The sequence below is a fragment of the Rhinoraja longicauda genome, chromosome 12 (genome assembly GCF_053455715.1).
Source record: "Rhinoraja longicauda isolate Sanriku21f chromosome 12, sRhiLon1.1, whole genome shotgun sequence".
NCBI lineage: Eukaryota > Metazoa > Chordata > Chondrichthyes > Rajiformes > Arhynchobatidae > Rhinoraja > Rhinoraja longicauda.
Window position 1 is genome coordinate 23,494,411 of NC_135964.1, and position 13,989 is coordinate 23,508,399.

Sequence of the window (13,989 nt, forward strand, 5' to 3'; positions counted from 1 at the left end):
ATGGCAGCTTGTTTTCTTTCAGGTAGTGCGTAGCCAGTCAAGAGTCATGTCTTGGCGTGACTTGTGACTTGTCCCTTCCAGTGCTAGCGATAACGCGCTGGGGGTAAGATGTTGCTCCTGGATCTAGTAGATCTGGTTGTTGCCTGCAGTGTTGCACTCGATGTATTGGTGACTTGTTGAGTCGTTTCCTGGCCATTGGTTGGTGCTGGTTGACTATATAACTCACTGGTAGCAGTTTGTGAGAATGTGTTGTCATCAATGGCAGGTGTTGCTGTTGCTGTGGGTGGTGTCCTAGGAGTTGCTGGTGTTGTCTTTGAAGTTGCAGGTGTTGACATTTCAGGTGTCGGGCGGATGTGAATTCTGTTTCGTCTCAACTGCCTGCCCGGTTCTGTCTCTATGATATATGATTTTGGGGTTCCAGCCCTATTGGTGATTTGTGCTGGGGTCCATTTCTTTGTTATTGGATCCTGAGCATGTACGTTTTGGCCTTGAAATAGTTCAGGCAAGTACTGTGCATTTTTGTTGTATTGTTTCAGCCCCTCCTCCTGGGCAGCTGCCAATTTTGCCCTTGTTTCTTCTTGGTCGATAGGGGGTTGGATTTTGCTTGGCAGGGTGGTTTTGTATTTCCTGCCATTTAGCATTTCTGCAGGAGACTTCATGTCAGCCTTTAGTGGAGTTGCCCGTAAGGATAATAGTGCCAGGTTTGGATCCTCCTTTGCCTCTCGGCATTTTATTAGTATTTTCTTGGCTGTCTGTACTTGCCTTTCAATAAACCCATGGCCCTTTGGGTAATGTGGTGAAGATGTTGTGATTTTGAACCCGTATTCGGTGGCCAGCTCTCTGAATTCCCGAGATGTGAATTGGGTTCCATTGTCACATACGATCTGCTCAGGTATTCCTTGCTCTGCAAACAACCCTCTAACAATTGACACAATTGTTTTAGCTTTCAAGTCCTTTATGTTTCTCACAAATGGGAATTTGGAGTAGTAGCAGGCCATAATCAAATACCATTGCTGGTTCTCTGTGAACAGGTCTGCTCCGATGGTTTGCCATGGCCGGCTTGGGATATCACTGGGTGTCATTTCCTCCTTCTGTTGTGAATTCCTGTATTTTTGGCATATGTGGCATGTAGATACCAGCTTTTCTATGTCCTTGTACATGCCTATCCAGTACACAGCGGATTTAGCACGGAGTCTGCACTTTTCCATTCCTAAGTGTCCTTGGTGGATCTTTTCGAGGATTTCTTTTTTCATGGACTTGGGTATGATGATTCGTGATCCGGCCAGCAGGACTCCATTCTCTACCGAAATATCATCACGGATGGTCCAGTATTCGCGGAGGATAGGCTGAACTTGTTGTCTCTTTTCTGGCCACCCCTGTATTACCATTTGGGTGAGGAGCTGGAGTTCTTCATCTCTGGCTGTTTCCTCTTTAATCTGTTCCAGCTTCACGCTTGTCACACTCACAATGTGGTGGATCTTTATGCTCAGCCCTTCCATCTCTTGTTTGTCATGTGTTGATAGTCTGGATAGGGCGTCAGCTAGCAGCAGGTCTTTTCCTGGCTTGTATCTGATGTTGTAGTCGTAGCTCTGTAGCCTCAGTAATAGTCTCTGTAGTCTGGCTGGTGCTTTGGTGAGGTTTTTTTTCCCGATTTGTTCTAGAGGGCGGTGGTCTGTTTCGATGTCGAAATACCTTCCATATAGGTAAGTGTGAAATTTCTCGCAGCCATAGACTACTGCTAAGAGTTCTCTCTCTATGTTTGCGTACCTTGATTCTGTAGGAGTGAGTGCTTTGGATGCATACGCAATAGGTCGGCCATTTTGTATCAGTACTGCTCCAACTCCTCTCATGGAGGCATCAACTTGGAGTGTTACAGGTTTCTGTCTGTCATAGTACTGCAGGATCGTTTCTTTGCTGATGAGTTGTTTTAATTTCCCAAAATCTTGGCTATGTGAAGCACACCAATCAAATTCAGCGTCGTCTTTCATCAATTCACGGAGATTTGCTGTATGATTAGCAAGCTTAGGTATGAAGACTCCCATGTATTGTATGAGCCCTAGGAAACTTCTTAACTGTTTCTTGTCTTTGGGTTCCTCCATGTGGTTGATAGCATCCACTTTTGTAGGGTCCGGTTTCACTCCTTCTGCAGAGTAAATCAGTCCAAAGAATTTGCACTCCCTTTCTTTGATTATGCATTTGTCTGCATTGAGCTTTATGCCGGCTCTTCGAGTTTTTTCCATAGCCTCATGGAGGTTGTAATCATGCGTGTTTTCATCTCTGCCGTATACTTGGATATCATCTGCTATCCCGATTGCCCCTTTACAGCCTTTGTATGTTTCATCTATTTTCCGCTGGAAGACATCTTGACTCACCTTCAGCCCGAATGGGAGCCTGTTGAATCTGAATCTGCCAAATGGCGTGTTGAAAGTGGTGAGCATTGATGACTTCCGGTCTATTTTGACGTTCCAATATCCATTGCTAGCGTCCAGCTTGCTGAACACCTTGGAACCGGCTAGTGCGGGTGTGATCTCTTCAAGGGTTGGAGTTGGATAATGGTCGCGCTTCAATGCATTGTTCAGATCCCTGGGATCAAGGCATATCCTTAGTTTTCCGTTTGGCTTTTCTTTGATAACAATTGAATTTACCCAATCAGTTGGTTTAGTGATTGCTGTGATGATGCCCTTTTCTTCCATTTCGTTTAGTTGTTCCCTTAGCCTCTCTTTCAGTTCAAGGGGAACACGGCGGGGTGGGTGGATCACTGGCTTCACACTGGGGTCTACTGTGATATGGTATTCGTATTCCTCAAAACAACCAACGGTATCGTCAAAACACTCTGGGTACATGTCCATCAATTCTTCTTTGTTCCTGATGGGCGGCCGGTTTTTGATGGGTATGTTTCTGTCAATTCTGCAGGAGTTTGTCTTGATTTCATAGTTGATTGACACAATCTTCAGTCTTTGGCACGTGTTCAGGCCGAGAATAGCAGGTCCTTTCGATTTAGTGATGAAGAAGGGGCATTTCACTTCTTTCCCTTTGTATGTTCCTGCTATGATTATTTTGCCTAGCTGTGGGATTATGGAACCTCCGTATGCAGCTAGGACTACATCGCTACTTCCAAGGATTCCTTTCCTGACGCTGCCATCTTTTGTCATGTGTTCAGGGAATATCTTTCCGTAAAGATTGACTGGTAAGATATTGCTCTGGGCTCCAGTATCAATTTTGAGCCTTAGATTAATCGTTGTTCTTTTCTTTCCCACTTTTTTCTGTAGTTGTATTATAGTATATGCTTCCTCTCTGTTGCTATGTGTTTTGCTGTTTCCCATTTCGTGGACGTCAATGGTCCCAACGGAAAGGAATTCTTCCTCAGAGGTATCTGAGGTTATCTCCTCTTCCTGTTGGACGTGTGCGTGTATTTGTTTCCTTCTCGTATTTCTATCGTTCTTTGACCATTGCTGCTTTGGCTTGGTGCTGTATGATTTTGTTGACCTACACATTTTCTTCCAGTGGTTAGGCCTCCCACATGAGTTGCAGGTAGTCCCGTATGCTGGGCACGCCCTGCGATCATCAAATGCATGCTCTGTACCGCAGTTCCAGCAGCTTCTTTGGCTTGCTTGTTTGTTTGCATGCCTAGAAAATGTCTGCTTTGGAGCCTTTAAGGTGGAGCCAGGGTCACGTTTTGAGAGAGCGTCTATATTCACTCTGGTGCTGCTCTGAGATGAGCCAACTTGAAGGCAGAGGGAGGACATTTGTTTCCTTGTGGCTTCGAAAGCTCTGGCAGCATCTACGGCGTCTTTTAGGTTGAGGGTGTCTTTCCCTATTAGGGACTTTTGGACCTCTTGGTGGGCGCACCCCCATATTAGCTGGTCGACAATTCTGTCATCTTCATCACCAAATCTGCATTTCTTGGCCACGTTCCTTAGTCTCGAAAGGAAAGTGTCGGTTGTTTCTTGTGGGTCTTGTCTTAGCCCTTGGAACTCATACCGATGGATTCTGTGGTTTGATTTGGGCTCCATATGGTTCGCAAACCTTTCAAGGACTATTCCCGGATTATTGCAGTCAGGCTCTGTTAAGCTCCAACTGTTAAAAATGTCTAGACCCTTCTCCCCGAGCCATAGTAAAATATAACTGACCTTCTCTTCATCTGCAGTTCCTTTCAGGAAGCTTTTAAATGCCAGCTGGCTCTTTTGTTTGAATTTCTTGAACGCCTCCACCACATCATCGGCGTCCCAGTTCATCGTAGGGTGGAGGCTCATTGCTGCTGTGGAGGCCGCCATCTTGTGTTGTTAGGCGGGTGCACAAAAAAAATCAATTTCTCTGCAGCCGCTGTTCCTAATTCACAATAGCGATTCACAATAGCGCGGGTTTTTACTCGAAAGTCACCGCTGCCACCATGTTGTGTCTTCGGGTTTGATGTCCTGATAATAACGACACAATTCAGGTTGTTTCAGTTGCCTTAATTTACTCCTTTATTCAGCTCCTTGCCTGTGTGGCGTAGTGATACTGAAAAGTGCTTACATACCTAATCACAGTGTGTGTGTGTGTGTGGTGAGTGTGCCTGATACAAAGTAGTGCAGGAGGTTGGGACTGCTACAATGAATATGTAGCATATGTAACAGGTCCTGACCTGAAACATCACCTATCCGTGTCCTCCAGAGATGTTGCCTGACCTCTTTGAGTTACTCCAGCATGTTGTGCCTTTTTTCCCCTAAATTTTACATTTGATTGACAGGTGATGTATTTTTGGTGATTAGTAGTTGCAAGTAGTGTAGGAAAATAACTGCAGATGCTGGTACAATTTGAAGGTATCACAAAATGCTGCAGTTGCAAGAATATTTTGCTTTTTAACAAATTCTATTTAACGGACAGGAGTGTTTTGCTAAAACATTATAAGGCATTATAGATGAAATTTTAACTTTTTTAAAGATAATCATGACGATACTTCTAAAGTTTTGCCCTACATTAACTGATGTGCCCATTTTCTGTTTTTTAATTTTCAAACCCAGCTACTTAATCTTTTATAAAATAAGGGGTGGCATTTTTAAAATATTCAGTAAATCGTACGTTGTTAACAAACATTCCTGCTGTGGTTTGCAAAATGTGACTTACAAATGAGGCTCTGGATGCAATGTGTTTCATAACCATTGCATACGTGTTCCTCTGTGTTATTACATTTGTCCACGTTAATAATCCATCTACTAATATAGGGATTAATTTTCTGGAAGCAAAGTTGTTTATTGAACGGTGAACATTATTAGTTTAAAATAGAAGCCTTTCTTTTATTTTTAACAATTAATTTTATGTCTAACATTTGATAAGATTATGGACGAAATTATTTAAAACTGAGCCAAATCTGTTTACATTTTATTGCTTTTGCTGATAGATCTTATTAGCTCAAGAAATCAAACCACTTAAGTGGTACCCATCTGTATACCTGGCGGTGTCCCTTTTTCCTCTCATTAACAGGTGAGTGAAAATAAGTGTTGCTGCTTCTTCCAGTGCTTAATAAAGCTACGGTAATTATAGATTACTGCGGCCAAGAAGCATGACTGCTAGATGATTACTGTCTGATTAAAGATGAGTCATTCTAAATCTTCTGTGTATTGGGTGATGGTTGGGGGGGGGGGAGGGTGGAGTAGAATCTTATTTTCTTAGTTAAGAGCATTCTTCCATGATGATTTGTTCAAAAATGACAAATGTAGCCAATTGGCAGAAATAATTGTAATCTACATTTCAAATGTCTTCCAGTCCATAACACAATAAGATTTTTAAACCAATACTAGATTTATATAAAATCAAAGCTACTTTCTTTAGTGTTTGTAATTTGATGGACTTTCCAAATTCATGTATCCTCCTTATTCATTTTGGTAATCTGATTGGATAGGTGCGATGAAAGTGCAATTAGTTTGTTGATTACAAGAACTTCTAATTTCTGAGGAATATTTGTCTGTAAAAAAAAAATTTTTTTGGATGGAAGAGTAATAAATGAGCGACAAGAAATATTTGTAAGAATATCTACAAAAATATTTCTATCAAGAAATATCTGCAATTTAATGTTCAGAAATAATGTAATGCTAATCTGCACCACTCAGACGCTCCTCTGAGAAAACCCTACTTGAAAAAGAACGTATCAGTTTTGATGAAGTAATATTTAGACGTCAGATATGAAAGAGTAGAAATGCGCAATATCATAGTGTTTAGATTCAGTTTAGAGATACAGCATGGAAGCAGGCTCTTCGGCCCACCATGTCCATGCCGACCATTGATCACCTGTACACCCTATCACTTCGACACATTAGGGGCAATTTACAGTGGCCAAATAACCTACAAACCCACACGTCTTTGAAATGGGGGAGGAAACTGGAGCACCCAGAGAAACCCCAAACGGTCACAAGGAGAGCGTACAAACTCTGCACAGACAGCACCCATGGTCAGGATTGAACCAAGATCTCTGACCCTGTGAGGCAGCAGGTCTATCGTTGCACCACTGTTGCATGTTCCTCTTCATTTTTGAATTAGAGTCATGGAGTCATACAGCACCGAAGCAGACCCCTTGGCCCACTTCGTCCATGCTGACCAAGATGCCCCATCTGAGCTAGTCCCATTTGTTTGTGTTTGGCCCAGAGCCCACTGAAACATTGGTGTTCATGTACCAGTCCAAGTGTCTTTTATTCTGGAAATAAAGGACAAGGCACAAATGTTCATGTTATTGAGGATGATTTTCTAGCCAAAGGGGATTTCCTATCTTCAGAGGCCAAGTTTGAGTTAAAAATCCAAGTACATTTAGAAACCAGGCCACAACATCGTCTAATCTCCAACCCAACGCTACTTTAGGAAAAACATTACAGATGCATCATGAAAATACATCACTCAAAGGAATAAATAACAAAAAATGAATTCATAAATTAAGAAGAATAGTTGACATTATTAGCCTATTCATCAATTTTACATAGCCAAATCAAATGATTTTATTGTCATATGTACCAACAGCAGAACATTTATACTCTTCCATGCAGAATCTTAACAGGCCTGTAAACACAATTGTTACTGATACTGTGGCATGGTGCTCTGGTTTCTCACACTCCAAAGATGCGCAGGTTTGTAAGTTAATTGGCTTCTATAAATTGTCCCTGGTGTGCAGGATAAAACTAGTGTACGAGTGATCATTGGTCGGCGTGGACTCAGTGGGCCGAAGGGCTGTTACCACTCTGTGTCTCTAAGCTAAACTAAACATATAATAAACAAAACAAAATCAATAAACTAATGACATCTCCCCCCCCCCAATATCAAAATGCAAGCACTGACTGGAAGGTCGAGGCTGTCCTTTTGCTGTTCCTTTTTATCATCTGTATGTGAAGATGACAGGTAGTGAACTGTTTCCCTCACTGGCAGCAGTCCAACTCTATGGAGAGAGTAGAGGAGAGTAACAGCAGGATAGGAACTAATTTAAGACTTGTGAAGTCAAAACAGCACCGCAGCAAAGCTTTCTTTATTACTTTGTAAATTCTATCATGTGGTAACAACTCTGATCATCATAAACCAACTTGGGGAACCAGTGCCTGTTTTAAAAAATCGACCAGGAAAATACGTGCTACAGAATCCGGGGAGGGAGGAAGGGAGGAGAGGGTGCTGCACTGATGCAGGAGAGGTTTGAGCCCAATGGGTCCATTTGGTCTAGTCTTTTTTATGCCTTAGAAATCCAGCACAATGCACAAGAAGGAGATGCAAGAAACTGCAGATGCTGGAATCCAAAGCAAAACACAAAATGCTGGAGTTACTCAGGGGACAGGTAGCATCTATGCAGGGAATGGATAGGCGCCGTTGTGGATCAGGCCCACCTCCAGACTGATGCACAATTACCTGTATTTCATTGTTCCTTCAAGTTTTTGAACGAAGGAATTCAAATTTGATATCGTCTTCTGAGCACAAAAATCAAAATGTTCCTACAAATGTCCTGCCCTGAGAATAAGATTACCTAGTACAGTTTGCAATATTTCTGACCTCGGCTGTTTCCACCTTATCATCATTTGCAAATTGCAAGTACTAACTTTTGAACAACACAAAGTGATGTGAGTCTGAAGAAGGGTCCCAACCCAAAACGTTGTTAGTCCATTCCCTCCACAGATGCTACCTGACCCACTGAGTTTACTCCAGCACATTGTGATTTGGTCGAGATATCAGCATCTACAGTTTCTTGGGTCTCCCACTAACGTTTGATATAACCACAAGGAAAATGTGAAAAACTGACAATGGGAGAGTTTTCACTTGAGAACAGTAGATGATACAGTTGAAGTATTATTGTGTTTGAATAGTTGTACAATTATCAGTGCAAACAGATATACCTTATTAAAAAGCGTAGATGCAAATACTTTTTCCCCTTGAGATTTCTGCCACCAGTCCCACAACATGTAGCAGAAAAGCACCAGCACTTAGTGCCCATATTATTGTTTTTGTTCACAAAATTGTTTTTCATATCTTATGTCCTGATCACTCCCTAAAGGATTTGCAAGTATACAGCTGTTCTCATTGCAATTATATTTGCAAACATTATGTAAATCACAAAAAAATAATCTTAATATTTTTGTAATGATTTCTGAAAACTAATGTCATCTCAGTTATGCTAGCATTGTTACCTTGTGTAGTCTCAAAGACACTTTTCAAGCATATCAATTTGTATTCCAAAGATTTGTTAACCACAAGTCTTGAGGAAATATTTTTTCAGTATTAAGGTAGTTTCTGACTTTAGTCGGTTTCATTATACAGTGAATAATTACAATTTATATGGCAAAATTATGGCTTATAATAAGAAGGAAGTAATACACAACTATTTCAATAATCTAATAGAGAAATGCCTCTATTTCATTCTCCACAGCTGCCTGAGCAGCTATATATTTGTGGCATTTTATTTTTTTATTTCAGCTTTCCAGTACCTGCAGATTTAGAATACACCACCATTCCACGTTACAGGTTTTGTGACACTAGTAAGCTATGTAAATTAAGTTACATATCTACCATTATATTTTAGTCACACTATAGTAGTGCAGCGTGTTATATATTGAAGCAGTATGTCTGCCACTACTACTAAAATAGTGTATAGTTTAGAAAAATAAATATACCTGGCAGTGATCACGAGATGGTAATCTAACAAGAGCTTTCACAATCCCTGATGTACGTACAATGACGTTTGAACAATTATGTTAAACCAAAAAAATGTGATTATAGCCCAGAAATCTCCATTTGGTACCGTTTCTAAAATTGTAGTGTTTCTACCATGTGTAATTATTGTACTTTGTATTCACATTTTACAGAATAATTTTCACAATTTTTTTCATGTATCATGTAATGCTCTTGCCAACTTACTAAACCTATTTGGCACCTCCACCAAAGAATTTCAGCCCCACTGCTTACAACCACTCAGAGCTATGAGCTTATGGCTTTTAATTTTGTTTGCTTAAAACTATAAATTGATCTTTGCTTTAAATAGGTAAAACAGCAGAGAATTATATTTTTAATGAAAAACTGGGCTACTAATGTCTCTTTTATAAACAGCCAATCAATAAAGTCCCTGAATCGATGTGATATTAATTTTATACTTTGATAAGCTCTTTCTCAAAGCTTACATAGTCCTGCAATTTGGTTAGCTGACCACTAATTAAAAAATGTAGCCAAGCTCCCAATCAATGGCAAAAACATGCAGGTTTTAAATTTCAGATTCTTTAATAATGGTTGGATTCGCTATTCAAGTCCCCAAAAATTGGTTTCCCTTTTGACATACAAGGATGATTTGTAACCATCTTTGGATAATCTTGAGGTGGAAATAGTGTGCAGTGACTTAAAGAGATGCCCGATCAGTGATTGTTGACGTATTGTTTCATTATCTTCTCATCACTTTTTGGTAAGAATAGTTGTATTTTCAATGTAAATTCTCAAATATTTTCAGAAATTGCTGGTACAGATATAGCCTGAATAAGAGCTAATATTGTGCCGCATATTACCTTTGAATTAAATGTATGACTGGACCTTTATCTCCTAAACATATAACCCATGTTCATTTGGACAGTTACATGGGCAGGAAAGGTTTAGAAGGATATGGGTCAGACATGTGCAGTTGGGACTAGTGTAGATGGAGCAGCTTGGTCGGCATTCACAAATGGGGCCAAAGGGCCTGTTTCCATGCTGTCTGACTCTGTGGCTCTATTTCTCTATCCATCAAGGTTCTTTCAAACACCTCTGCCCCTTTCTAACTTCCCCCCACAACCTCCCATCATCTATTTTTTTTTTCTCTTCAGCCATCTGGATTTCCCCATCGTGCACACACTTCCCCCACTGAGCCTCCTGTCCCTCCCCCTACCTGGCTCCATCTGCTTATTATTCCCCTCCTAACTCACCTGGCTGCCCCTACCCCACCCCCTCATCCTTCATCTCTTTATCCTGGCTATCTCACCTCTACATCGTTAGTCTTGATGCAGAGTCAGTTTGAATGGTGGACTACCCCTCTGTCGCCACAGATGCTGCCTGACCCACTGAATTCCTCCAGGAGTTTTCTATTTGTTGCAGATTCCAGCATCGGCTGCCTCCTGTGGCATCTCTGTTTAGAAGATGTTTAAAAGCAGATCAAATTATTTGGTGTCCAGTTTAATCAGGGAACTTTTCCCAGGACCATGAGTTCACTTTTAATTTATTGTTGTATCAATAATGTGCATAAATCATAAGGGAGTTATATATTATGTATTGGAATTATGTCTTTTGCTTGGTTGGAGTAATTAAATTTAATGACAAACATAGAAGCAAAGAACTGCAGATGCCACCTTATACCAAAGATAGACCCAAAGTGCTGGAATCTCAACGGGTCAGGCAGCATCTCTGGAGAAAAGGGATGGCTGCTTTTTTGGCTCGAAATGTCCCCCATCCCTTTTTTCCAGAGATGCTGCCTGACCCATTGGGTTACTCTAGCACCTTATGTCTCTCTTTAATGGCAAACATATTAGGCCGGATCACACTGGGCTGGACACAATGCAGATTGCTGGAGGAACTCAGCGGCTCAAGCAGCATCTCTGGGGGAAAAAGGGAAAGGGGAGGTGACGTTTTAGGACCGGGACTCTCCTTCATTTGAGGCTGGGCTCGCTACCCTTAATCTGCAATTATCTAGACTAGATGCGAAGAACAGATTTACTGACCCTCCCACCTTCGCATCAGTGGCGAATTCACGGTGGCGGGCAGATCACAGGCACCAGGGTGAAGCGATCCAGCTGTCCAAAAGCCTCTGATCTCCTCGGACAAAAGGCAAACTGACATTGAGATGTGTCTGACTTTCAGATTCATTTAGAAAATATATTAAAACATCTAAACAAAATAACGTTTAAAACGTTGCCTGCAATTTGCAGGTCTGGAATTACACCTCCATTACATCTCTACAGTAGAGATTTTCCCGACATAAAAACTACTCGGCCATTGGATTTCTCGGGAGGTCCATTGATGGACCAAAGTGAAGTGTCGATCTGAGTCTGTGGTTAAATCCCTTACTCTCAAAGAACGTGCACTAAATCTGGAGGTTATTTCAGTCTGAATGGCCTATTGCAGGCGATTCAATCCATGGTGGGCATTGAGATCGAGTTTGAAGACATTATAAAATAACCCATGAACCGCAATCAAAGGAATGGCATGTGGTTTTAGAATTATTTTAGAACCTCTGGAAATCTAACGTGTGGTTTTTACTTTAATTTCCTTCTGTGGCTTTAATTTCCTTCTATTGCTTTTATTTCCTATTGCTCTGTGTAGCGATGCCCCTGGTTTCTGACAGGAGCACAATAAGTGCCCTACTATGTATTGGAGTCATATGTTGAATATCTGGAGAACCCGACCAATATAATTTTGAACTTGGTAAATCTTGCAACAAGTCTTTTCCACTTGATTATTTAATCTGGCACTTTGGTGCGAAGCATCAAACCATTACTCCCTCTGGTGGTGAAAAAGTCAGCCTGCTTCCAGTATATAATAATATTATTAAAACTCTTATCTTGTCTGTTGGTTGGTTTGTGCGTACCCAAAATACAGCCAAAACGGTACACAATAGCGCAACAATTTTAGGCCCACCTTACTCACCACTGGCCTGCGGTTCAAATGGTTGTTATATTTTAAAAGTTATTCACTTTTTAAACTTAAAAATTACTTTTCAAACTTTCCACTTGCCCTGCCCATCAGCCGGGCCTGCGCAGCAATAGCTCCATGTTTGATGTCATAATGGGAACTCAACGTGTCTGCACCTGCGCAGTTGGGGCCCGTTGATCTAATACTTACGTAAGATGGCTGCCGGATCCGCACGTGGGCTCAAAGCGCCGGGTCTTCTTCCTGTTCAAAGTAACAGCCATCGCCGTCAAGCTGCCGCAGCAGGAGAGGTTTGCACCCAACGGTCCACGGGTCGCTCTGTCGCCGCGATGGCCGCCCGGGGCTGGGGTGAGTGGCTCCCTCTCCCTTTTCCTCTCCCCCCTCACCTGCCCCTAGCCCCGGGGAAAGTATCCCCAGCCGGCAACAGGTCCACGGGTCGTCAGTTGGGGGAGGGTTGCCGGGCCCGCAGGAGAGGTTTAGACAGAGGGTTGCCGGGCCCTCAGGAGAGGTTTGGGTCCAACGGGGATTGCCAGGCCCGCAGGAGAGGTTTGGACCCAATGGGTCCACACCCGTCTAGTCATTAAATATAACTTAAAACAGAATATGTTACAAATACTCAGCAGGTCAGGCAGCATCTAGGAGAGAGAAACAGAATTAACTTTCAGTTCCACGACCTTTCATCAAATCGTTAGCAATTTTTGGAGGAAGATAGTTATTTTTCAAAGTTATCCATGCTATATAAATGTTGTATTCCAATAATGGGGAGAACATTTTATTCTGCTTGATATTAATTTTATTCAAACTGCACTAAAACCACTGCTCTTCATATTTGTCTACAATCGAGTAGAGATTGATTATACAATATTATGTCTCTACTGCCAATACCAATCAATAATTCTCATTTGGAGATTTTGAAAATGTACATAAGGATTCCTTTAAGTGTTGATTAATTGCCTATTTTTAGTTGTGGGTAAATCATTTTTACAGATGTATTTGATGCATAATAATTTTTTATTTTAACTTTGTAATGAAACAATGCTGAATGTTCAGATATTTATTGGACGTTGAGTCTATGCACTAATTAGGCAAGAGCATAATTATTATATCCTCCATTATAGAGACAAACTCTTCCATCAATCCATCTGCCACTCACTGCCAACATCATGTTAAACATCACGGTTTCTCAGATCTTCAGATTTAAAGCTGAACTACTGTTCAGTTTAGTTTATCTTACTATGGAGATACAGCATTGATCAGCCCCTTCGGTCCACCAGAGGGACAATTAACCGACAAACCTGCACGTCTTTGGGATGTGGGAGGAAACCGGAGCACCCAAAGAAAACCCACGTGGTCTCGGAGATCATACCAACTCCGTACAGACAACATCCATAGTCAGAGGTCGGGTCTCTAGCGCTATAAGGCACCAACTCTACTGCTGTGCCACTGCGCGTCCCTAATGTTTCCTTTATTTCAGTTTCCTTTATATCCTTTATATCAGTTTCTTTTATCTCCGGCATTCCAAATGCTGTATTTATGTGGATAATGTTGAAGAGGTGCTTCAAGCATCAACAAAATTCTATGTCTTTCATGGAACAAAACGGGGAAGACTGATATTTACTTGTATGAGGGACGGTCACATACCTGGTAGTTGGCAAATTAGAAAGACAATTGACTTGAATCATTGACTAATGTCATAATAAGGGTTACATTACAGTTCTGATAAATTATGCATAAATAAGTGAATTCAAAGTCCTGAAACTACAGTATATTTTCTTCCTTGATATGGTATTATAACATTGTATTTCCCCCCTTATTACAGAAGTATTTCTCATGTCCATAATTTCATTTGTCCAAAGCATTTTGTCACATAATGATTCGTGTGGCTAC

At 41.3% G+C, this 13,989-nt stretch overlaps 1 protein-coding gene across 1 annotated transcript in view; it reads left to right on the top strand.

Annotated features, from left to right (window-relative positions):
• The window catches only part of LOC144598778 (uncharacterized), a 121,314-nt gene that overhangs the window by 92,663 nt on the left and 14,662 nt on the right, over positions 1–13,989 (top strand). The window contains exon 11 of the mRNA XM_078409181.1: positions 5,381–5,463. Coding sequence (XP_078265307.1) covers positions 5,381–5,463 — 83 coding nt within the window. The remainder of the gene's footprint in view (positions 1–5,380; positions 5,464–13,989) is intronic.